The 27625-nt window shown below is 35.3% G+C and overlaps 2 protein-coding genes across 3 annotated transcripts in view; one reads left to right on the top strand and one right to left on the bottom strand.

Moving 5' to 3' along the window:
- Positions 1–5356, top strand: part of FipoQ (F-box/LRR-repeat protein FipoQ) — a 49721-nt gene extending 44365 nt beyond the window's left edge. For both annotated transcript variants that reach the window (XM_089647030.1, XM_089647029.1), the window contains exons 8-11: positions 460–627; positions 1824–1878; positions 3241–3389; positions 4185–5356. In XM_089647030.1, the coding sequence (XP_089503156.1) occupies positions 460–627; positions 1824–1878; positions 3241–3389; positions 4185–4320 (508 nt within the window). In that variant the 3' untranslated portion in view covers positions 4321–5356. The remainder of the gene's footprint in view (positions 1–459; positions 628–1823; positions 1879–3240; positions 3390–4184) is intronic.
- Positions 5357–10181: 4825 nt separating this feature from the next.
- Positions 10182–15253, bottom strand: Trc8 (TRC8 ring finger protein). Its single transcript, XM_089646999.1, has 2 exons — positions 14879–15253; positions 10182–13574 (listed from the first exon to the last, which is right to left on the bottom strand). The coding sequence occupies exons 1-2, from the start codon at positions 15123–15125 to the stop codon at positions 11824–11826; spliced, it is 1998 nt and encodes a 665-aa protein (XP_089503125.1). The 5' UTR covers positions 15126–15253; the 3' UTR covers positions 10182–11823.
- Between the last annotated feature and the right edge of the window lie 12372 nt (positions 15254–27625).

Below are 27625 nucleotides of genomic sequence, written 5' to 3'. Positions count from 1 at the left end.
GGGTAGTAAAATATCACTTATGTATGGGTAGTAAAATACCACTTCTGTATGGGTAGTAGAATATCATTTATGTAAGGGTAGTAAAATATCATTTATGCGTGGGTAGTGAAATATCACTTATGTATGGGCAGTAATTACCTGGAGGAAATTTGGTATTATTTGATGAATTTGAATTCCGAACAGTTTTCTAAGAATTTAGATAAAATCGTTCAGCCGCGGAGAAAGTTGCGTTCTGTGAACAGTAGAATTCACGTAATGTTGATTATTTCGATTTGATAGCTCGTGTACCAGAGCGCTTGGCAGAATAAAAAGGTACTATCAAAGCGGCTACCATCTTGACGGGATTGACCGGACCCGGAACACACAAACAAATTTACAGATAGACAAAATGCAAAGTGGTAGAGTTGAAACAGGACAGTCAATAATGCATGAAATATATTTTGGTTTTCTTAATTTCAGGAACCTGGTAGCCTTGGACCTCGATAGTTCTGACAACCTGACAGACGATGCGCTCTACAAATTTCTGTCTCGCTTTGGTCAGCAGTTGTGGGGACTGGTACTCAGCGGAATGCCACACATCACCGACCAGCTGTGGCAGAGTGTCTTGCCTATACTGACCAATTCTAAGTAAGTCATTATTATCAGCGTCGCTCAACAAATTATTAAAGAATGAGCATGACCCTTCTTTACTGCGCAGCTTTGTCAAAGCTGTTCTGTTCGGGATACTTAGGAATAGAGGCGAACAGACCTTTCTGGTTTTTTCCGATTTGAAGGAAACATGCAGAATGGAGAAATCCACATGGCTTAAGGAAAGGACCTTCGAATGATCCTTAAGAGTGAAAGGAATAGTCTAGATAACTCACTTGCTAAGTCACCAAACTTGGGGTGACCTATGACAGAGGTGTTGATTATCCCTGGACGGCGGTACGCATACCGGCCTCCTAATGGTAAAACTTTCAAATGTTTTCAACTTCATGGCAAATATCACCCACCTCTACTGTACTTACATACATTTTCTCCAAGTAGCTACGCCTCAATGAAGAACTTGTATTATGTTGTTGATAGTACATATTAAGTTGTTGGTTGTATTATGATAGTCAAGTTGTCCAAATGCCATGATTCATATTTTGATTCTTTTAGCAGTTTCATGTTTCAAAGGCTTTTCTTAGTCCACCTCGTTCATTTGCTCTATCAAGTTGTTCCTATTATATTTTATCGATAATGAGATTGTTAATGATAAAAGGATAATTTGTATTGCGTCGTTTTTGCGCTCTATCTAATTATGTACAAACAGATACAGAAAACGTACATACTTACCTAGAAGGTCACTTCAGATAAACACATTTATTATAAAGTTTAACTCTAAGGAGATACGATTTTGCACGCCGAAGGCACCAAACTTTTTATTGACCTTTTTACTGTGTTCCTGAGGTTTATAGGCAGGGTCGGTCCTGTGCAAGCGCAATTGAAGCAGTCCACTTCGGGCACTGGCTTGCCAAGGAGCCAAGGTGCTGATAACATAACACCTAACACAGCACTCTTGAGGTTTTTACTAGCGCCAGGTGCCGTTTGACTCAGGGATATTGACCCCCTTTATAGGATACCAGTTTTACACGGCACTTTTTATAACATTCATACATTTTCTATGAAAATGAACACACAGTTTACTCGCGCCGATATAATGTGCCCGAATGAAGCGGCGAACATTGCATGATTTTACAGTTGCTATTTTATCTTCTTTTAATATTTAAATTACATTTATTGTAAAGTTAGATGCTGATGTTACACTATTTAATTAAATGAATAATTTTATATTCTTTCAGAATTCTTGTGATGGGAACTCAAGACAGACTGGGTGTCAATATTCATGTTGACCAGGTAAGATTAAAGATAAACTAACTAACCATCAGGCCTTTTCTCCGCAGGGGTAGGCAGAGAGGATGGACCGCCAAACAACTCGGTCTTGGCACACACTCCTTGCCTCATTCACATTCATACATCGTCTCATGCAAACTCTTCTATTATTCTCACCCTTGATATGGCCCGACTCAAGTATCTGATTCACTTGATTGTACCATGTCTTCCTCAGGCGTCCCTGACTTCTGCTGCCTTTCACATTTGTCTTAAATCAATATTTTCAGTATATTAACACCTCAACTACAAAATGAGAAAAGGTGTTTAAATCTGAAAATACTCGCAAACAGAATATATTATACTCTTTAGTATATTCAAAAATACTCTCTTCTGGTGTTAAGTTTACCCTGCTTTTTTGTCTAGAATTTTTAGGTCAATGCAATTATTTTCACTTGGCAACATAATTTGCACCATATTGGCCCGGTATATCAGTTGATTTTAAGCTCAGCTTGGTTGGAATGTCGAGCTTAGCGCAGCTTGGAACATAACAGAACGTGCTTCTTTATAAAACCAAACTATTGTCTACGTGAGTAGTATATCTGTGCTTTCTACTGTCATCGAGAGATCTTTCAAAATTTCAACGAAGGTAGTTTATTTCATGAACGTAAAATATTTTTAAGCGGGTTGATTTTTAATAAAGTTCCCCACTTTAATCAGCATGGTGCTACATGCGAGGACACTAATTTTAAATAGTATTTGTTTTGCCGGAGTCATGCACTATTCATGAAATTTACCGCTGAAAACAAACTGTCCTGATGTTGAAACTTAAAATCTCTTACCAAACTATTTTAGAATTGGTTATCAATTAATAATATCGACATTATTCATTTCTCGATGAATATAATAGTCTATACTTATAAAATTAGGCAATTTACGTAAATTTCGGTGATATGGCAGTATTTAATTATTTACGTTAAAATGTCAGATTTGATGGCGCTAGCCATCACATGATGGCTAGCGCCTCTGCGTCTAAAAAAAGAACTATTCTGCAGCTATCAAGGCTTGAGTGGCAGATTTAATCCGCTTAAATTTGACCGAGGAATGTCATTCATAGCGAGAATACGCACTGACTGATATACCGGGCCATTGTGAACAAAACTTGAAAAAGCTATTTGTTTGGCTAAAAAATAACAAAAGATATTTTTCCTCCATATTTTCAAACATTTTATTGTCAATATGTGTGTTTAGTTAGATTTCTTCTGCATGTACATACATACATATACAGGAGAAATCTTCAACCTCTGCATGCAATGTCACGTCTTTACACTACAAAGCTGCAAAAGTGATTTATGTATTACATATGTAAAAATATTTAATATTTTGCAGTTGATGGATGGAATAGCCAACAACTGCCCCGTCCTGGAGAGACTGGAACTTCGCTGGGACCCCGCCAATCTGAGGTTCTCCGACAAGAGCCAGAAGGCCATTGATATCCTCAGGGTCAAGTGCCTTAAGATGAGGTGTCTTGTGCTGAGGTTAGTATTCCTTTTATGTGAAACGTCACCTGCAATCTCTAGTTATTATTCTGAAGGCTTTTGACTCACTCCGAGTTACAAAAAAAAATAGAACGAATCCGGATTCACTTACCGGTTCCGAACCGTGGAGTGGAAAAAAATTCAAGATGGAACCAAACATATTTGATTATGAAAACATTTTTCAAAAAGCAAGTGCATTATCTTGCAGCCAAATATAGTAAGAAGCATAGCTTTTTATCTTTTGTTGCATGGAGCAAATTTCTTCCTTCCAGCAAGTTCGCGCCAACAGCTTTCGGTGCCAATTGGGGATGCAATAGTCTCACTGGCTCCAGGTGGTTGGGGACTTTTGTGCGGTATTCTCATATTTTTTTACCCTCTGCCTCTCAACCTTTACCTATATTGATTCTGATTCGATGTCTATAAGTAAATATTAAAAGTTTGTTCCTTTTGTAACTCCTATGATTCGTATCGTTCCCCAACTCCGTGAAGTTCCATTGGGTTCAGCGAGTCCAATGAAACAAAACGAGTTTCATTCCAGCGGATTGAGTGAGTCCAATGGAATGCACACAGTGAGTTTAATTCCAGCAGTTTTGGTGAGTCTGGCGGAATGAGTCCGAACTCAGAATCGGACGTGAGTCTGTAAAATAAGTGGAACGACTCACCAGTGAAAAGTGAACTCGTAAAGTAAATTGTCTTGAATATCAATGGAGCCGTTCATCTCTTTGTAGATCCACTTGTTTTTTTATATATTGGAATAAGCAAATTACTAACTTTATTGTACATATTTTGTTTTAGTGATGGACGTTACTACGAGATTGTAAAAGCCAACTTTGAGAGAGCAGACAGAACTACAGTAGTACGAACCACCACCAGCTGCAGAGTGTCCAACTACCACCTCCTGTCCAACTATAAAGACCTTGTATTTAACTAAATTTTAAATATTTAATTTTCTTACCTTCTTCTATTAGATATAGTTATGTTAACCAAACGCGACAACTGAAAGAAATTTAAATTAAACAATAAATGGTTAAATAAGTGCTTAATTAGAATAATGCCAATCGATCAGAATTGTGGCCTTTTTGGTGTATATATTTCTGCCTTATTAGAATATTGTAAATTATAAGTATGAAACAAGGAATAATTTTGCAATTTCTAATAAATTAATTATTGAAGACAATATTGTTAAACGAAAATTTGAAACAGAAAAAGATATGGTCGTATCCAGGACTTGAACCTAGAACCTTTGCCTTGCCAGGGCGCCGCTCTACCAACTGAGCTAATGGGACCCTATCCCTTCCTTGGAATGTTTGAACATTTGATTCACTGTTCTCAGTTTCAGTGTGTGATCTAACACTGAAATGGCTTGAGAATTTCTGTTTAAATGTCATAAATTCAAAATGGCGCTAGTCGTCGATCAAATGTGACGTGGGTTCAAACAACCCAACCTTAGAAAGAAATTTAATAAAAAACTTGTTTATTTTAATTTAAAATATGTGAAACAAGTTATTGTTTTATTTTTAATTAAAGTGTCTTTGTGATCTGCTTAAATACTTATTATTAATTTATTGATGCATATAATCAAGTTAATTTTCATATTATTTGTAATAACACAAAAATGCTCATCTAAAAATTATTTATGTTATAAGTATGGTAATAAACTTGGCTATCAAGTTATTTTATTTAATTGGCTTCAATCATGGTCTGAAGAGATTTTAGTTATCTCCATATTTTAAAATAGCCGAACCTGTAATACATAATATTAAAGCAGATTTTGCAAGTCACGGTGATTCATCAAACGCCTTCTCAAATTATGTAATTATTTACGATTTGTATGTATAATTATTTTTCTTAATTATGTAAATCTTTTAAGAAACTATTTCCTTTACTGAATTTTTGTTTTTATATTTTCCCAGATAAAAATGATATTTTGTGTGTATTTATAAAATTATGTATAATTATTATTTCAATTGCTTACTATTTTATATTTATTATTGATATTAGTTCACTTTTAAATAAATTAATTGAATAAAAATGTTTTTATTTAATGAAACAGTATAATATGGAAAACTGACAGAAGAAGGGTTAAACTAGAAATGAGATCCATGAGGTGTGTGAGCGTAAAAATACTTATCACCGTACTGCAACTGAGAAGAACTAAAATTAATGTAAGGTCTGTAAACGCGTAGTGGAGATAAAGACAGGGATGCTTAGAAGGTTTGGATATGTAGAGCGGATGGATTTGGATGGGAGCGTGTCAGGAAAATACAATATTTAACCTTTCGAGCCTGTGAAGGGCATTACTAGCCACAAGCATCATATTCCATTAGAGCCTCCGAAGGACAGATCTGACCGGGGCGTCCAAACATTATAGAAGTATTTTTATCTTTTTTCTATAATGACGAGATATGTGATTTGTTCATCGTCGGAAAGCGAAATAATCATTCTTTTCAGTTATAATATTTATACTTGTTTCCATAATTTTAATTTAAAGTGTATAATTAAAATTGGCAGGATTTTTTCATCGACTATTGAAAGTTAAAAAAAGATTTATTGCATAAATGGCATATGAAGTGAAGTGATAGTTTTACTATTAATTTCCTCACACAAAATGAATGTGTTTTCTAAATATCGAATTCTTTCAAAATTATGGACGTTTCGTGTCAAAATGTTTTTTTGTTGACATTTTCATGTTTGATATTAAAATTTTATTATTTAGAAATATCAATATTTATTTCTAATACAGACATCGAGAATATGATTATATCTAGTCTCTAAAATGATATGTATTTGTTTTTACGAGAACTTCACAAATAAGAAATATATAGTACATTAAAAATGCCTCAATCGAATTAAGCATTCTGAAATTCCATGAGAAAACGTCTCCGTCGTTGGAACTCGTAGGTAAAAAATATTTTTATTATTATTTTATTTTTAAAAGCCCGGAAGGTTAACATGCTTTATGGCAAACATCACAATGTGAAGTCTTTAAATAATTAATGATGGGAACTTCCATCTTGTCATGATGGATGTTCCCATCATTCATTATTTAAAGCATTGCAAACGTTAAGCGGACCAGATATTCAATAATTAGTAATTCACTAGATTCTTGCTTTCACTGTTTGGCTTTATAATTTTTTAAACTAAATATTCAACAATTTCTCCAATTTAATTACTGACAAGGTATATTTAATTTATGCTTATAACCGCATTGTTTTCAAATCGTGCCGGTACTTTGAAGTCAGTTTGTCCCTCATTTTTAAATGAGTCCCATTTATAAATTGTACTAAACAAAATAAAAGCATTTTTGTCAGAATTATTCAAAGGAAAACAGAAGGTTGAGAGAGAAAGCTAAACTAAGGACGGATTGTTTCACAGAATTTGAATTCATCAAATAATACTAAATACGAGTAGTACAGCAATGGCATATCCGTTAAAGATTGTCCAGTACAATACATCAGAGTTGATGGAATCTGGCATAACCCCGATATTATGAGTACATTCATTTATCCATTCATGTCCTCGGAAGTGAAGGCGATTCTTTACGACTATTTTCAGGATCTGACTTGGTCCGATATTTGTAACAATGAATTCTCCATTATCAAAGAATTTTTCGAATAACTCCGCCGATGGTTAGAACAGCTACATCACTATAATTTCCTTCGGAAAATATGCTACGAACGATTGGTATTACATCGTTATACTTCCATTGATAAACAATCCTGTGATTCTGTTTTTCTCATATGTAGCAATCTAATTCTATTAGCATTTCTAGTATCATAATTATGAATATTTTTATTAAATACTATTTTATCCTTATTGGTTATTATATATTTATGTATAAAAATTAACACATTATATAGCAGTCTCTTTTTTATTGGAATCCAATTGAGCTCCTCTCTCATTTAATTAACTTTAGCGTATTTGCCTTTCCTTAGTATACATCTCATTGTTCTATTTTGAATAATTTCCAGCTTATTCATATTTCCTTCGCTGGCCAAATATAATATTGTGGAGCAGTAGTCTAAATGTGGAGCAATTATGGTTTTTTAAGTAAGCTCTGTAGTTTTTTACAATTTTTTTCTCAGTCTTCTAAGAAAGTTTACCTTTTTTGATACCTTCTTCAGCACATACCTATTCAAAATTTGTTGTGAAATTTGATCCATATGGAACCAAAAATACGAACCTTCAATTCAAAGTACTCATTTTGATACAATATTGAATCTTTTGGTAACAATTTTTTCCTAAATAGTCAGTAAATTTCATTACTTACGAATCATAAACCGTTTTGGGGAAAAAAATGAAGTGTACTATCTAAGATTAATGGATAATTCATTTGTTTTGACAAATTGAAAAATTTTAATTTTTTTTCAAACACCGTAAATACACATCTGCCCAAGTTGGCACACACAAACGAATTAAATGCAACCAAGTGCAAATTGTTTATATATGCTTTTAGACTATATAAAATTGTATTTGGGGACACTATTTTATTATAACGGCATGAAGTGACTAATTGAGTGCCTATACTTTTCAATATCCATATGGCAAATTCGTCATGAATGGGTTAAAATTCAAGTTCTGTTATTATTTCACTCTTGGTCGGTTGTTTCACAGTACTAAACAAAACTTGATGAAGTGTTAAAATTCTGTGAAACCCTCCTAACTAACCATCATGACAGAATAACAGGGGTAGGCAGAGAGGACGGACCACCATACTAATCTCTTTGTTTAATTTATTTCAACTTATATCTTCTCGTACTACTCTTCTGTTATTAGGAGCTCTTGACATGAGCCGACTTAAGTATAAGATTCACTTGACAATGCCATGATCTTCCTTGGGCTTCCCCGACTTCTACCCGAACATGGAAAGAAAGCCAACAGGGAAATAACAGGACTAGAGGAAGATTCAAGTGATTGGAGGTTATACATAGTAATGTGTTGGAGATAAATACAGTCTTTTCAAACTTGCATAATTTTGTGTGTGTGTTAATTTAAATCAATTTTAGGTGTACTTATTTCAAATACAATATGTGTTGTGTACAAAAAAAATGTTTTAAGACAATTTTATTACATTCTTCCATTTTTATTCACCACGGTTAAATAATAGATTTACAGTTAATCAACAATCTTAGAACAAGGTAAAACAATTTATTTATTAATTAATAATTGTAATCACAATAAGGGGGTCTTTTGTAACATAACATTATGTACCAAACAAGGTAAACTCCAAACCAAAAAATATGATATATTCAAAAGAATTGTTAAAAAAAAATGTGCCTGAATATTACCAAAATTCATTTACATATAATATGTATGTATTTGGTGGCACTCAAAACTCAAGTTTGAATTTACATACTTAAAAAGGTCAATTACATAAATACATGTTTCCTCAAATAAATAATGATTATTCCCAAGGCCGGTCCTGAACCAAACATCGCCAGGCGATAGTAAAAAAAAAACCTCAAAGGGGCTATATTCATTGTTAGGTATTATCAGTGCCTTGGCGAATTGGCGCTCGGAGCGGACTGCTCCAATTGCACCTGCACAGGACCGGCCCTGATTATTCAACAGTTTGTAGGGTAATCAAAATATCATACCTAAAAGTTTTCTTTTACAAATATATTATGATAGTAAATTACATTATTTTAATTTGTAATGGCTTTTAGAATACGATGCTACACTACAAAGAGGTAAAAATAGCAAAACATAACAACGAAAAAACATTGTAGTGTACATATTTTAAATTTTGGTTCATGTGGGAATGATATGAAATAAAAAAATCTAACTTCTTCGTAACTATAACAAAGGGTATGCCGAAACATATTAGATTTTTGCAATTATCAAAAATTAAATAAACAGATTCAATCATTTGGCTTTGGAAAATTACAAAAGTCAGAACCTCTACAATCGTTATTTTAAATTCATACCCGCGTGAATTAAAAATAAGTACGCGATTAAAATTACAATAAATAGCATTCATTCGAGTAAGTGAGAAAATATGCAATAACCAATAACCAATAAACATAAATAAATAAATTCGAGGATTTGACTAAAATGAACATTGCAAAGAGGCGCAACCTTGTTACTTGTTAACACAACAAAATGGTCAAATTGTCAAAGGTTAATATAATTTGCATTGAGGGATATTCAAACATTGATATTAAACTGTAGATAGATTAAAACCTAACGACCAAAGTATAATGAAATGTGTTCATTTTGCAAAGCAAGAAGATGTTTATGAAATTATTAACTTTGTGGTTATTTGACTTATAAGAATTATACATATTGAAAACCAAAAATTATACATACCATACGTAAAGAGTTTTCAACAATATAATATATTATCATTAATAAAAGTTTTAGGAGAGTTAGGTGAATTGACAAATATGAACATAAATTTATATTAACAATGAAAATGTTTGAGTTTGTCCATTTTTGTAGTATTAATAATAATTGAACTTCCAAACACCAGAGTGAAAATGCTAAACTTTCTTTAATGTTGGACTTTTCATTTAACTATTCCATTGAAGTGTGGGAAAATATTTTTACATAATTTAAAATAACATGATTATCAACTAATGACATTTAGAAAATAGAGAATCTAATAAAGGTGGAAACACATTATTAAAACCCGACGCGATCCGATGAAACGCGATGCGTGTTGAGTCGAATCAAATGTATTGTTTTCTTATGACTAGAATCACACTATGAACATCCGCGACGCCATGTCGGATGTTCATAGTGTGATTCTGGTCATAAGAAAACAATACATTTGATTCGACTCAACACGCATCGCGTTTCATCGGGTCGCGTCGGGTTTTAATAATGTGTTTCCGTCTTAATGCTTTTGTAAGACTTAAGACGGGTTGTTTCAGAAAATTAAAAGTTAATTTTCAAGTTCTGTGTAAGATTGTTTCAAGTTCTGTTATTGTTTCAGTTCTGTCTAGCAACTAGCCCATAGTGATATAATAACAGAACTTGAATAGGACTTTCACAGAACCTGAAAATGAACGATGAAATTTGATGAATTGTTCAACTTCTGTGAAACAACCCATCCTTACAAATTTTAACTCGGTAGGAATGAATTGAACCTTGTAAACTGAAAAGAACCTTGCACTTGGATACGTTTATTATGGTTCATTTGAAGAAAAAAAAATTACTAAGATGTCACAAATATTTTTGTATCATAAATTCATTGTGGTGTTAGCCTAAAACCATTCTATATAAATGTCAATCAGTGGCCATTTTGACTGTCAGTATATAGGCATTATTTATGTGGGAAGGCTTTGAGGTTTTGGATTAGATTAGGACATAAGTTGCTTTGGTAAATGTTCACAGGGCCGGCTTTGTGCAGGCGCAATTGGAGCAACTCGCTCCAGGCGCCGACTAGCGAAGGAACCAAGGAGCCAAGATGCTGATAATAACTAACACCTAACATAGCGCCCTTGAGGCTTTTATTAGCGCCAGGTGCCGTTTGGCTGAATGTTTAACTACAAATATAAAAGCATCTTTTTTTCAAATTATTTTCTTAGCAAGGCTGGTAGGTAGTGACCATTTTGGAAGTCTACAGGTATTTTGAAAGTCGAAGGCAAAATATTTTTCTATTTGGAAATCAAATAGTTGTCTAATTATTTAGGCACGTGGAATAATTGCATACGTTGGTATTGTCCATCTATTATGGTCAGTTCGTCAGAGGACAACCTCGGTTATAAATTGATATTGTCCTGCATCTAAACTCTTAGCATGCAAAAGGGGTGTTGCTTTAGTTTAGTATTGAAATATTATAACTACTAACTTTGCAAGTAAATAGTCAAGTTGGGGGTAGATCCTGTGCTGCCTAAACCTGAGGTTGCCGTCTGGAACTAGACTTTAGAAAGGTATAGAATCTGCTAAAGAAGCCAGCAGACATGATGAAGAAAATTAAACTATTTTAACACTAAACCAGTGACGAAATTCGCTAATAAATAATATATTATTCTACATCAAGTAGAACATTATTCTAAGGAATTCAAGATTCCTTCCCGCCACACTTATAACATTGAAGCACATCTCAAATAACTAATTATGACTTGTATTTGTTGAAATACATGTATTTTATATATCGGGCAATGGAACTAAAGAAGAACATAACTACAGCACAATCGTGCTATCTTTTGAGAGGATTTTAGCCAAAGATACCTTACTAGGGATAAATTTAATTATTTACATCTTACAAAGTGTTAATTGTTAATAATTGGTGATGAGCTCAACAAGATCAAACAACAGAAACATTGTAATTATAGAATGTTATTTAAAGAATTCCTTTATAATTTAGAACAGCCGTGCGCCGTCAGGTGAGTTAATAAATATTAAATAAGATATTTTTATACCCATCACAATTTACAAATCTCGATTCAAATCATTCATTAGGAACATTCTCTTCTTCAGCCAGCAATCATCTTAAATTCTCAGCGAGACCCAGATTAGGGTCCTCCTCCAGTAGGTTATGGTTGTTAGTGTTGTCTGCGTCAGAACCCGTTTCTCCCTCCCTGTCCCCGTCAAGCTTGTACAGGATCTCGTGGCAAAGAGGGCACCTGTCTTGCACATAGAGCCACTTCCTCAGGCAGACTCCATGGAAGAAGTGATTACACTTTGTTATTTTCGCAGAGTTCATCTCTTGGTAGCAAATAGCGCAAACATCATCCAAGGTGTGCAGTTGATCGCTAGAAGCCTCGGGTAAAGAGTTAATCTTGTTGACAGCGGTGCGGCGCTTCATGAACACGGACCAACCAGCACGAGCCTCGCACCATATGTTGAAGTATGCGTGTACGCACATCATCAGGGCTCTTATCGCCCCGCCTGACTCAAACAACAGAATCCAAGCCCCGTTAAAGAACAGGAATATCCCGAAACAGAATTCAACTGTGTTTCCAAACGCCCTAATGTAATAAACGTAGTCGTCTAACTTTTCCCAGAAGTTAGTTCTGTATGCATCAATCAAGAATAAGGAATAAATCATTAGGCTGACGGCCACTTTGATTATAACTTCTACACTAAATGCGCTCACTGCTAAGAGCCATGTGGATAGAGTGTGATTAGACCAAAGGTAAGTTAATAGACCCAAGGGGAACAAAACAAGGAAAGCGCACACACCCAAAGCCCTGACATGGCGATGCGTGCTGCGGTTGTGGGAGGCACTCAAAGACATCAGAATGGGGTTCACAATATTATGAACAAAGTGAAGCAAGGCTGTAAATAAGAGACAAAAATTTCGGCATAGCCTCACAAATCTCTTTTCGGGATTCAGAGATGTGAGACCAGTCTGTAGCGCTAGAATGTAAAACAGGATAGCGGAAACGGTACCGATATTCTTGTCTTCATCTTCATCCGTGAGTAAAATCCACTGGAAGAAGTTCCCTATGTAGTGGCAAAAGAAAGAAATTACCGAAGTCATGCCGAGCACCGCCGTGATGGTTTCACAGCCACTTATTAACAAGGATTTAGTCATTGTGGCTAGTGACTGGAAGGCTAACAGAGTTGTGATCTTATAGCTTTCATCGTTAAGTTCTAAAGTATCCATTAGTAAAATGCCCGCATGTTCCAATACCCTCAAAATCCAAAACATCCGCAAGACGCACGGCACATTCATTCTGACCCACTCTGTTTCCACAAGCGCGGAAAGTCCGAAATTATTTATAAAGTTTCGGCAGTGCTGGTACCCCATAAACAGCACTTGGATGATAGATAGAGCGGACGACCATAGGGTGAATTTGACAACCGCCAACGGTAGAAGAGCGGCAAATACGGGAGCGTGCTGCAATACTGCTGTTGGAAGTGGTAAAGTTCCGATCACCGACGGCATAGTGAAACTCAGCGGTAAGATGTATTGCAACGCCCAGTATTGTGGGCCGAGTTGTATGACGTTGAATATCGAAGCGAGTAAGAACTGTGTTGCGTAGTTCTCAATGATGATAAGTCCTGGGCCATTAGCGTCCAGTATTCGTGACACATTCAGACTCAGGACATCCTCCAGAATACTGGGAGCAAGTCCTTTGTCCGAGGTCACAGAGAGTGCCAGGACCTGTTTCATGGTGGCCACATTGTTCCAGTAGGACACAAACACTATGGCCACTGAGGTTAGGTACATGTAGACGACGATGAGATGCTTCGTTTGGAGGACGAACATGCATAATGCTGCCAGACATCCTGCAAGAGAACAAAAACACCTAAATAAGTACTGTTATTGTATCGGTGAATCTTTACCACTTACACTGAAATCACGACTCACAATCTTGGCTGTATTTACCGGGCTTAACTAAAGTTTAAACACATTCAACATTTTTGAATACTTAAAATGCATTTCATTAATGATAGTAGATAGTACTTGAACTACTTATAAGTACCTATACTTATACTTTTATAGTAATACTTTTTGTAGTACCTATAAGTACTGCAAAAGGAATGGGAGGAACAACTTTGATAAAGTTGCTGAATTCTGCCTCACGCGTAATATGTAAAAAATTTAAAATAACACTTGGTTTCAACTTAATTACTACAAGAAACAACTATTTATGTTGGGGAAGATGGTAAAATATGCAAAGGTTCCATTTTTTTATCAAAGTTAAGTTTTAAGGTTAAGAAATACGCATAAATTATTAAAATAACTATAACTAAGAACCCAACATCACATTTTGTGCATGTTTTACATCTCCCCCGACTTAAATAGTTGTTTCCAGTAGTACCTAATTAAATTAAATCTAAAACAATACATCCTAAAATATTATCATTTTTCGAGATAAATATAAATTATTGTATTTTTGAAAAGAAATTTGTTTTCCAGAAAACCATGGCACTGTCCGTATTATTTTATATGTGTCAATAAATAATCTACCTAGTAGTTGCATGAAGATAATGTTTTATAACTCTACTATTTAGTGATAAGGTTTACATTATTATTATTTGTCAGTTGAGGTAACGGAGGGGGCCTGTAATATGAAATAAATGTGAAGCAAGTTTATTTATACTATTACACTACCAATAATACGGAATGTGTTATCATTATTGTATTTGAAAACATTTTGTTTACATAAATCTATTTTATCTAAAACTGGACATTGACCGACAAATTTTGAAGAAATTTCGGGTATCCCAATAATACGAGAAACGAAATATTATATAAACATTATCAGCAACGGTCATCAAAATAGTAAGATTATCGACTTTACACAATGCAGTACGAAGGAAGTACATAAGTATCTATACAAATACCATAAAATGTCAATTCAGGTAACTAACACACAAGTTTATAGGTTAAAATGAAAGCGATTCCGGCGGCACGGACGAGAACTACGACGAAATTACATAGGAAATCTCATAAAATGGAAGTTTGGTTAGTTCTTCTGTTTTCTCTGATAAAGATAATCCAAAGAAAAATGTTGACTTATGAAATGTATGGGAATGAATGAAAGTAACACATTTATATTATCATAAAGAAGAGATACCCTACTCACCAAAACAACATAATGTAAACTTGAAAACTGTGAAAAGAAGGCCTTTAACGAAGTTTGCATCGTAGAACAGGTCTTCGGGAATGTCCACGCCTTCATCTTGCGTTGAATTCGAAAATATAATAGGTTCGTGTTCTACACTTGACATTGGCAGTCCTAAGCTGAACTTTAACAATTCGTCCACCACAAACAGAGGAGGGACCCTCAGGACTATTTCCACGAGGGCCAAAACTTTCGTCATTAGTGGCATTATTCATCTATATGGTTTATTTACCCCTCGACCACATCACAAACTCACAAAACCTGCTAAATATTACAACACAGCAGTATCAACGGCACTTTTTGACAGGCACCAACAAAATAATACATTGACTAAAATTTTGCGAATGATCCGGAATTCGCTTTTACCGACAGTGCTAACGCCGCCATATTGTTCTTCTTTATCTATTGCTGTTCTGTTTAGCAATATGTTTTCATTTATTCACACAGATGTCAGTAAAGTAAATATTTATACATTTTTAATATAATAGCTACAAAATTACAAGGTACTTGCCCTACCACCATAAATAAACCACTCACCCTACCAGATAAAGACGGATAAAAATAAATATTTGCTGATTAAAATTCACTAGAAAGTAGAACCAAACAATATTGTTTAGTAACCGAGCGCAGTTGTTTTTTTGTCATGATTTAGCTTTATGCTTTCTTTATTCAATTAATTCCAAACAAATTAAATATTATTTATTTCTATTTACTACGCTCTCTAATCAAGCATTCGCCGCCGTTATGTATTTTCGGTATCAAACACAAAACCGCCACGAACCGCATCGCGACCCCTAGAAAAAAAATTCTAGATCAAATGCAGTCCATCTCATTTTTTTACACTAGATCAAGCAATACGGCAACATAATATAGTTTGTCCACCAACATAGTACATAATTAACCATTACCGAACGGACGTTTAAATCAACGGTAGGTACCTACTATAAATTATACCAGAACAAATTAGGGTAGACTGGGGACAGTTGAAACGCGTCATGGTTGAACATCTCAATTTTCTCGAAAACTATGATACGAGTGTGATGCAACACACCGTCAGAGAGTTTGGGACCTCTTCCCAGGTCGTCAGCATAAATCAATTACGTCGTCAGTAGCGTTCTAGCGACACAGCTGTGTATAGGAAACATCATTAAATATCGCGCTCAAAAGTAAGTATTCACGATATTTTAGTTTATTCTACTGTCGTAACTTTTTTATTCAAGAATCATAACTATTTAAGAAAATTTGTACTGCATTTGTGATTAGAAGGCTTATTTTTGACACCGAAGTAAAAAAATGCCGTGTAGGTACGTTTGAAACAACTTGCCTGGGGACGATTGAAACGTTGCAATCGTCCCCGTGTTTCAGCCGTCCTCAGCATTTGAAACTTTAGCCGTGTTGAGAGAGAATTTCAAAGTTATAACACAACCAGAAACTTTTGAAATTCGTATTGTTCCCTACATGAAGGAGCAGTGAATAAAGAAAGTTGAATGTAGGGATGTAAACACCGTAATTACGATGTTACAACACTGAAACTGGTTGTATCTAAAGTGCTGAATGGTGAGTGGTATCTATTTCCGAATGACAACTGAACGCTCTACATGAGTTCCACGCCTTCCGTACCTTAAACCACTTTGAAGACAGATTGTTGTTGCGAAGCAAAGGGCCACCGGAAAAAATGACGAGTCATCACTTGCCAAAATTGGAACGTGAGAACTTTATCTAGGAAACATATATAAAATTGAAATTAGTGTCCTATATGCTCAGATGGCCGGAACAGAACAAAGATAAATCGCTTTAGTGAAGAAAAGGGGTGCTTTTTGTTGGTGTCAATAAAACACCAATGATATCTGAAAAAAAAACAGCAGCCTGCGCTGCTGTAACAACAACTGAGAAAAATATTAATGACGTTTTTTGACCAGTCCGCAATTTACAATTGTGACGAGACTGAAATAACGTTCGAAATAATATTTATTTATTTATTTATTTATTTATTAATCTTAAGTTAGCTCACATCTTCGTGTGTGCTAATAGTTTTATAAACATATAAACATGTACATTGTTTGGCAAACATAATCTTTCTTTAAATATTTCAATAAAGTCACAAAAAAAAGAAACATTAATAATTGAGATAGACATATTTTCTTAATTCATATTATATTATTATTAATATTTTCTATCACAGCAATTTCCTTCGGGATTTTGTTATAGAGTTGAACTATAAATATATAACTATAAATATGACAATCACAAACCAAATATTAAATTAATTTTATACCAGTTTCTATTACCAACATTAATGCATATTTTATAATATTTATTATTGAATTATACAAATATAAGCGGTCACAGGCCGCAAAAAATCAAATTCATCTTTGTTAATTGAAAGTTTCATAGAGGTGCACATTTTAATTGTTCTGTGGTTAACTTATAGATTTGAGTGTAAAGCGTGGTGTTTTTTCTTTCTAACACATTTTATATCACATTGCTCTCCATGACAGTAAGAGAGACATAACGATTTCTGTGAGACCTATATATGAGCTATTCCCAAAAGCGAACAAATCAGCCTGAGAGGTTGAAGTAAAATTGTTTCAACCGTCCCCTGTCTACCATACTATAGTCGAATAGCTACTAAACACACGTTTAGTGACGGAGACTTGTACCTTGGTCGGTGTGGAAAGTGGGGTGGGTAAGTAGTTGATTAGAAAGTAAGTACTTGAGTAATATAGCAAATTTAATTATATCAACACCTAGTATTGCTTTAATTATCGGTAGACCCACGCAGTTAGGTTCAACACCAATTATTATGGTGCACGGCAAACTATGAGCCATTTGCCTGTTTATTTTTCGGTTCAGGAATGATTTATGACTTAAGTTTAAAAAAATAAATAATCATGTTTTCAAAACCATAGCATTAAAAAAAAAATTGTTGTCAAAATGTCGAACTGAAGTATTTTTTACAAAAACTGAAAAAATATATTTATTGACGTTTGAAAAGCCTTAAATTTTTATATTTTGAAACTAAAGTAGACCGCGCGCGGGCTATTTTTACTGTCCCAATTAATATGTACCCAACTAAATTCGAGTTATAACGCTTGGATTTTTTACTCAATAAAAGATAAACCGAATGAAGTAAATAATTAATTTTAACAAATTCGTATTGTTATAAGTTGGCGCCCAACGTGGGTCTATAAAAAACTGCTATAAATTAGCGCTTAACGTGGGGCTGTCACTAAAACTTATAAATTTGCGCCCGATGTGGGGGTGTCAAAAAAACTGTTAGAAATTGGCGCCCAACGTGGGGCTATCAAAAACTGCTATAAATTAGCGCTCAACGTGGGGCTGTCAAAAAAACTGTTATAAATTGGCGCCCAACGTGGGGCTGTCAAAAAAACTGTTATAAATTGGCGCCCAACGTGGGGCTGTCAAAAAAACTGTTATAAATTGGCGCCCAACGTGGGGCTGTCAAAAAACTGTTATAAATTGGCGCCCAACATGAGCTGTTATAAGAAATTTTCTAATAGTAAATTTCGCACCTAGGGTGAAATTTATCAAACTACTTCTATGCATATATCGAAAGTCTTTATTTTTTAAATAGAATTTCGTAATACAGCGTGTACGGGCTTAAATCGTCCCTTTTGTTATCAGTTTAAAATTTCAAAGGCCAACCCAGAAAAAACTAATGTTAGTGGCATTTTTATATTGTTATCATTTAAAAAATATTATTAGTACAAATCGTAAAAAAAAATGTAAATCTATTAAGGTATTTTATTAAGTCAATTAAAAATACATGCTAGGAGCTCATTATATGTGTTTTAAAAATATATATAATTCGACCAAGTAAAAACCAGGTAGGTCGGTACTTAGTTGTAAATTCGCAGTGAAACATTAATATTGTGATCAAAGATTTGTAAAAAATAAAACACATTTTTTAGGTTGCAAAAAATTTCAATTATAATATTGGGGGGGAAGTTTTAAAGCCTAAAGCTGCTCACATATTGCAGAGCCAATGAGTCAAAGCCAAATAGACCCGCGCCGAGCCAAAACTCATCGTGTGTGGCTTGGTTTAGCTCGGCAGTCTCCGTTTGATAGACGGCATGTCCAAAATCCACAATTTTCTCATTTTAAAGGTGTAGAGGTTAACCGGTCAACCGTCTCCGTAAAGTCTCCCAAAGGCATTCTCTAATATCCATACTCTTAGCTTAGGTAGGTATTTTCTTAGTCAATTATTGTTGTGACTCTTGGAATATCAGAACAAATTTCGGATATGTAAATTGCGAAAATGAAATACATTAAAAAATACGTGATATCACTATGTTTATGTAATAAAACACTAAAAATAACTTACTTATTGCAAACACGCAATCATATTAGATAGGTCAGTTTTCATGTTTATCGCTTAATTATTGCAAACAAGCAATCATATTAGATAGGTCAGTTATCATGTTTATCATGTACTACCTAATTATTCTAATATCGCGTTACACAGTTATGTATTGAATTATTATTGAATCAAGTAAATAACACGTATTAGAACTGGTAAACTAATTAGTATACAAAATTCAATAAAACATGAATTATATTACAACTTACAGCAATCATTTTTATCATTTTAAGCAGTTATTAATACTTGGGTAGGTATTTTATGAATAATAATTAATTAAATGTTATGTACGTACTTAGAACCGGACCTCTAGAAGTTCACACTATAACTATCTAAGATCAAGCAACATCATCCATCTATTTGATATCTGTGACTTGCGGTCACGCGACGGGAGTGGTTTGTTTATGCCCGACGGCAGGGGGTATAACTCCGGTCAAATATTGGTACCGAGATATTGTGACGTCATATGATTTCCTAACTATATCCACCAACGAAAAACTTTAATAGATTTTCATTGGTGTACAGTATAGTAATTAGGCTCCGAATGAGAATTTTACTGTCTATATATTGGCATTTCTATGGTTTTTTAGGACCAATCTGTTTCATACAAAAAACCTGAAGATAGTGAGTTAATTATTTATACGCTACGGACACCAGTGGGGATTTACAAATCTACAGTTTTATAACGAGGTTGATGAAATTTTGCACTCTTAACCTTCGAAACAAGAGGAAGGAACACTCTCTTCATTAGATTTCGAAAAATTCTATGTTTCTGCTCCTGTGCTACGAGAACACCTGATGGAAGGCAGGAAAATATTTTGTCTTCCTGAAACAATTTATTTGGAAAAACAAATTAAGAAAACGTGTATTTATGTAATTTCTCTTAGTCTTGAACTTAGGTACTTATATACCAAGTTCCCGGTATATCAGTCACTTCAGTCAGTCCGTTTCCTCGCTATGTGCGACATTCCTCGATCAAATCTTTGGTAAGCCGCAGAATAGTTCCCTTTTTATCTAGGCGCCTGCAGTAAAAAATGTCAAATGTGAATATCTCACCGAAATATACGTAAATTGCATACTTTTACCATTATGGTCCATTATATTCATCGAGCGATGAGGGATGTTGATGGTATTAATTGATAAATAATCAATCTAAAAAAGACAAATAGTCTGGTAAGGTATTATAAGACGGATTTTTCAACGTTCTGGCAGTGTTTTCATCAATTTGTTCGTCATATTTTCATGAGTAGTGTATCGACTCTAGCAAACAAAACTATTTAAAATTCAATCAGCATCATGCAGATTAAAGGGTGACCGGATAAATCATTACAATGATAATTCATCACATCTTTAAAAAGTTATATAAAGTCATGGAAAGTGATGAAACAAAAACTTTATTAACTGGGTTAAGCAGGTTAGGTTAGGTTAGGTGAGGTTAATTTTTTTTATCGTTTTTAATGACTTTATATCACTTTTTAAAAGTGAGTTGAATTGTCACTGTTTTGAGTTATCATGGAACCGATTGAAGTGGGGAAATTTATCAAAAAATCAACTCGCTAATTCATCCCGCCTAAAACAATTGAAATTTTCGAAGTTCGCGATCATAAATATAGTGCTCGCCATGTCCCGATGACAGTAGAGAGCACATATGTACCACTCAAGTAGACAGCAATTTGGTTTTTAATTTACATAGAAAAAATGAGAACATTCCTCTATTAAAATCAAAGACAACAAGTATAACATTAGTAATATCTAGGCTTCAGGCCTACATACGGATTATTTTCTGAGCCCCGCTAATCTTGACATTCCAACCAAGCCTAGCTTCAAATCAACCGGTACATCGGGCCTATGCTCTATTAACATATAGTATTTGAAAAATCATACAAGGATAAAATAGCTCCGTTTCATTAGAACGTCCTAGAATGTCCCTATCATAAAAGATTTTAATCAAGAACACTAAACCAGTCTTTAATTGCGACATAAGCCAGCACCAAATCAAAAACACTTTCCGTCATCTACTCGTACTTACACGACTAAATTTGGAATGAACTTTATATTTTTTTTATTTTTATTTATTTAGTAAAAGATTATACATTTATACAGGGTGTATCGGCACTAACCCGACAAACTTTAACCAGCTATTCCTTAGCACATTTGGAGTAAAAAATGTTATGGGCACTTTGCTGTCCGGTAGCATTTTTTTCAATTAAAAACAAAAAAATAATAAAAATTTCCACACTACATCACTGTCATTAGCATTGCTTTTCGTGTTCAACAGCTGTTATAAGCAAGTATGTCGAAAAGCGTCTTCGCTCTTTCGCACACACTAAATAATAATAGTTAAAAATGAGACGAATGGTGCCGTGCCATTTCATTGTGATTGTAAAAGCGCGCCAATATAGAGGTACACACGTACATTATTCAACGGAATTCGAATAAAATATTGCCAGATGGGTTTTCAAACTTTGACAAAGGATAAAACAGTGGTGACATGTGGTGAAAATATAAATAGTAAATTTTTTATTTAAAAAAATGTTACCGGACAGCAAAGTGCACATAAGATTTTTTACTCCAAATGTGCTAAGGAATAGCTGGTTAAAGTTTGTCGGGTACGTGCCGATACACCCTGTATAAATTATTTAAGAAATGTTTTGACTGCCCAACTAGGAGGATTCCCGTTTTAGGACAGTCAAATTAGGATGAGTATTAAAATTTTGATAAGTTGTTTGATAAGTATAGTATTAAAATAATAATGAAATAAAATGAGTAATCTGAAAGTATGTTGTCTGTTGTATGCCGATGCTGCGGTGCTGATTGCTAATAGTATGGATGATCTGCAGTCTCTCGTGTCTAGGATGAACGAAGTATGCGTGAAGAATGAGTAATGATGAATGTAAGTAAGTCTAAAGTAATGGTGTTTGAAAGAGAAATTACGAAAACAGTGTGCAATATAGCTGTGAATGAGGAATACTTGGAGCAGGTGGATGAATTTGTGTATTTAGGAAGCATGTTTACGAGAGATGGGAAGGCTGACAGAGATATTGAAAGAAGGGTAAATGCAGGTAACTCCATTAATGGAGGACTGAACGCAGTTGGCGCTAACAAAAAATTGTCCAAAGAAGCGAAGTTAGCAGTCCACAATGGAGTGCTGTTACCTACCCTGATGTATGGAAGTGAGGCATGGAACTGGCAAAGAAAGGATGAACTAGTTTGAATGCTGTTGAAATGAGATCCCTGAGGCGTATGTGTAGTAAAACCATGTATGATCGTGTGAGGAATGTGGATATCCGCAAAGAGTGCAAGGCTGATGTAAGCGTAATGAGTAAGATCAAGAAAGGGACGCTTAGATGGTTTGGGCATGTAGAGCGAATGAGCGAAGAAAGGAGTGTAAGGAGAATATACGATGCAAATGTGAATGGTAGCAGAAGTCGGGGACGCCCGAGGAAGACATGGCACGACCAAGTGAATCAGATACTTGAGTCGGGCCATGTCAAGAGTCAGAACAATAGAAGAGTATGTATGAGACGATGTATGAATGTGAATGAGGCAAGGAGTGTGTGCCAGGACCGAGTTGTTTGGCGGTCCGTCCTCTCTGCCTACCCCTGCGGGGAAACGGCGTGATGGTTAGTTAGTTAGTTAGTTAATGAAATAAAAGGTATATGTACTTTTAACTGGTGCCTAAGCCTACTAACATATAACTTCTAACAATACATCGCATATAAGCAATACAACGCATTACCTAGAACTTCTGTGTTTATTTCTTTTATTGAATTTATGAAATATTTTCCATTTTACTTTAACATTAGTCGGTCTAGTATGTTTTTAAACCTATGTACGATGTTCATTGAACTCTCTTTTAAATTCGTTTTCTTATGTAAAAATAAGTTCATTTGCAAAATGGAAAATACCCATTTTGCATTTCCATTTGAAATGGATTTATTTGAAATAAAGCACATCTCTGGTTAATTCACAGTCAGCTTACCAGGTGGCGAACGAAATCTGCATCTCGAGAATCATCTGTCAGCACTGGAACGGTGATCGTTGTACGGTAGAACTCGTTATGTTGAATTGGATTGCGATAGTTGCGATAAAATACGTTTAAGGGATTATTCCGATAAATAACCGGCGAGAGTACACACATTGGTTTTGACAAGACTCACGGCACTCCGTGATTATAGTTGACGTGTGCGAATTCAAACTGTACAGTTCAAATTCTGACCATACTATTCGTCAGCACACGGCCTATCAAAAGCAAATCGGCGTGACGGAACAATAATATTTGGTTGATTTGTGAGAAATGCCCATCTTTTGCACGACTCCACTGAGAGACAAACAGGATTATCACTGCCTTGTAAACAAACTCTGATCGAGCTCAATAGGATAAGGTCCTCCACAGCCGCTGTGTGAGTGTCGGCGATGTGTGAATGCGGTGCGGCGCAGACCACATAATGTGGTAGAAGAATGCTCGCTGGGAAAAGGATTGGCTCACTAACTTACATGTGCCCCTCTGACCCACCATACGAAAGAAAAAGTAATGTGTCATTATTAGCGTTGTAGAACTTTTTAAAACTTTACTATTATAAAGAAAGATAAAGTTGCCGGTAAGCTAGCCATTCATTTTGGGTAGACATCACACTTATGTAAACAGAGTTGCAATATCTTCTCAATTTGGGAGGCGGGTATGGGCAGATACTGCCGCCCCGGAAACCATTTATTTGATAACCAACACCCTTGCCATAGGTCATCCTAAGTGGCTCGCTACGTTTACGAATACCCTCCTCACAGCATCCCCAAAGATGACATAGGCACTGAGGGGAATATTTCTTGGAATTAAAGTTAAAAAAATAATAAAAAACTTTTGTGAGATTTATTATAATGTTGACACATTATATAAAATCAATAAACGCAACCATTTTATTACAATTTTTGTTATTTGACTAAAATTAAATTGGAGTCTTTAAATAATAATCATGCGATCCAAAAATGTCTGGAATCACCCGAAATCTGTTAGTGGCGATATCACCGACTGCAAAGTTAAGTGTGTCAAGCCGTACTATGAACTCAACATATAGGTACTATATAAATTGTAGATTGTACTCAATGTAGATGATTTTTTTTAGCATCGAATTGTACTTTATTTTTTAAGCCTTGTGTGCGTTAATGTTACTTTTTTGCAGTCGACTTGTAAACCCAGGTACAGATTATTTCAAGGAATCCAAAGCTAATCATGCGTTTGCGAGTTTGGCATGGCGGCCATGATTTCTTTTTATTTTTTATTGTCTGCAAACCTTCTAAAAACGCATTAAATTGGATGATTAATTCTCCTTTCACTGCTTTATCGTCTGTGAATACTGCAGTGGCAATCGACCAATAACGTAGCAACGGCAGATACGCACCATTGAACCTATATTACTGCTTATTGGTAACCTTACGAAATTTACTTACACGGGAAGTTACTTCAAGAAAATAGTCAAGGGTACCTACCATTATCAATTGCCGACATGCATTTTAATCAGTCGTAATTGGACTAGTCCGCTCCGGGCGCCGTCTTACCAAGGATCCAAGGAACCAAAGAACCAAGGAGCCAACTAATCTACTAATTTGGGAGGCGGGTTTGGGTACCGTCGCCCCGGGAAACATCTATTGGATAACCACCACCTCTGCCATAGGTCAACCCAAGTGGTTCACTACGTTTGGTAATTTAGCAGAGGTGCACGGGTTCATTGGAGAGATGAATATATTAAATGCATAAATTAAGTACCAGATCTTCTCATTGCGTATGCTCACCGAGACGTTTCTGGCAAAAAACCAGAAACTTTTCTGTGGCTTTGTAGATCTACAAAAAGCATACGACCGAGTCGACAGGAAAAAGCTGTGGAAGGTGTTATATATTCGTATTCACTCCAAGTATGGAGTGAATACGAATCTGAATCAGGCAATTGCGTCTCTATATGAGGGAAGAGTTGCATGTGTTAGGGTGAACGGTGGTTTTACGGGGTGGTTTGATATCACAAAAGGTGTTAAACAAGGCTGCGAATGTCACCGTGGTTATTTAATCTATACATGGATAATTGTATGCAAGAATTGAAAGAGGTGGGATTGGGCGCGAATTTGAGTAATTTGAAAGTATGTTGCCTGTTGTATGCTGACGATGCGGTGCTGATTGCTAATAGTATGCATGATCTGCAGTCTCTCGTGTCTAGGATGAACGAAGTATGCGTGAACAATGAGTTAATGATGAATAGTAAGTAAGTCTAAAGTAATGGTGTTTGAAAGAGAAAACAGTGTGCAATATAGCTGTGAATGAGGAATACTTGGAGCAGGTGGATGAATTTGTGTATTTAGGAAGCATGTTTACGAGAGATGTGAAGGCTGAGGCTAGAGCGAATGAGCGAAGAAAGGAGTGTAAGGAGAATATACGATGCAAATGTGAATGGTAGCAGAAGTCGGGGACGCCCGAGGAAGACATGGCACGACCAAGTGATTCAGATACTTGAGTCGGGCCATGTCAAGAGTCAGAACAATAGAAGAGTATGTATGAGACGATGTATGAATGTGAATGAGGCAAGGAGTGTGTGCCAGGACCGAGTTGTTTGGCGGTCCTTCCTCTCTGCCTACCCCTGCGGGGAAACGGCGTGATGGTTAGTTAGTTAGTTAAATTAAGTTGTTAAACGTCCTTCGGGTGATTTTCTCACGAAAACCCTCTCATAACGCTATCATAACTCGCTAACCCTCATAACTTTTACCTTCCCAGAATTTTCTCTCCTTCCTTTCCTTAAAAAATACCCTCCAAACATCATCCAAAAAGATGACATTGGCCCTGATGGAAATTATTTTCATGTCCGCTCGTCGCGCCGAATTTCCAAGTCGCTGATAATTCCTAACATCTAACAGTCCTAACACATCACCCTTTAGATTATTTCTCATAAAAACGGCGCTACACAAAAGTACAAACCATCCGAATATTATTGATTACAGTGATCACCTACTTGTGCGTCTACTGGTTTTGACAAGGGGCGCCAAAAGTTAAAATAATAATTAAAATAAAACAATCGCTTTACAAACACCACTTATATTTTTTATATTCTCTAATTCTCCAATCCCCGTATATGCGCGCAATATAACACGCAATTTAACAATATCGAAATTCTTAATAATACTCTTGTGAAATACCGAAACGAAGTCAAGCGTACGACCACAAATGTTAATTAAATTAATGCGCAGTTATAGAAAAGGTACAACTTGAGCATCTCCTGTCCCCATCCCATCTTCCTCTGCCTCTTGCCCTTTCCTATCCCTTCTTCCTTCTAATATATTTATATGTTTTTTTTTTCTTTTTTATTAATTTCATTTTCAGTTAATGGTTATAACCAATTACAATTTTGTATTATATCATATTAACCAACATTAGCATAAGAAACTATTTTGGCTTAGGGCCCGTTCCCACTTCCGTTTTCAAATCGGAGGCGGGTCCCGTTTTAAAAACGGATGCCCTAGTGGCTGTAGTGGATGTATGGAGCTGTTCACACTTGTCCGACACGATTTGAAAACGGATCCGACATTTTTTGTCGGATGGCTCGCCTACGCAGCGCGTCCGTTTTCAAATCGTGTCGGAACACGCTCGCTCATAGTGTTGTATGGAGCTGTTCACACTTGTCGTCCAGTCGTTCCGGCAGAGTCCCTGCCAAACCCCGACCCCTCCCCGCCCGCTCCCTGTCGCAAGGAAGCAGGCACGCTGCGTGCTTGTATTTGGTTATTTTGTTAATTAAATAAATCAAAACTACAATAATGGATAAGGAAATAAATCCCGAAAATTTAATACCACTTGTCGAAGAAAGAGTATGGTAATATTTTATCTTTAACTAAATAAAAACAAAACACTTGGTGTACACAACTTTTGTACATCAAAATTTTTATTTTTATTTTTTTAAGTTTACTTTTTTAAAATTTTAAAGCTTTAATGAGATGCACGGAAGAGCGTTTTAGTTTAATAAACACATAATAAAAAATATTTGAGTTGTTATTGTTTTCTTACTTTAAAATATCGATAGCCTTTCTTCAGGACAAATGCACTTTCTCAATTTTTTATTTTGATATGTTAAGCTCTCTGAAACTCATTCCAGTAGATGGTTAAAGGAAGTGATAGACATTCTCTTAAGCCATTAAGCGCCCTTGAGGTGATTTTTCATGGTGAAAACGGCGCTATATAAATAATCCAATCATTATTATTCTAAAATAATTAAAGAACTTTAGTTCATCACTTCTCAACTCACCAATTAACACTTGGAAAATTCCTACAGAAAATCATTTGGCTATGATTGGGTGTA

Source organism: Hesperophylax consimilis, chromosome 25, assembly GCF_061612785.1.
Source record: "Hesperophylax consimilis isolate HC1 chromosome 25, BYU_Hcon_1.0, whole genome shotgun sequence".
NCBI lineage: Eukaryota > Metazoa > Arthropoda > Insecta > Trichoptera > Limnephilidae > Hesperophylax > Hesperophylax consimilis.
This window is presented reverse-complemented; position numbering and strand designations above follow the sequence as displayed.

Coding starts and splice junctions, on each gene's coding strand:
- Trc8 (XM_089646999.1), bottom strand. CDS start 15,125: ATGCCACTAATGACGAAAGTTTTGGCCCTCGTGGAAATAGTCCTGAGG. Junction 13,575..14,878: donor GTTTACATTATGTTGTTTTG/GTGAGTAGGGTA, acceptor GTTCTCTTGCAG/GATGTCTGGCAGCATTATGC.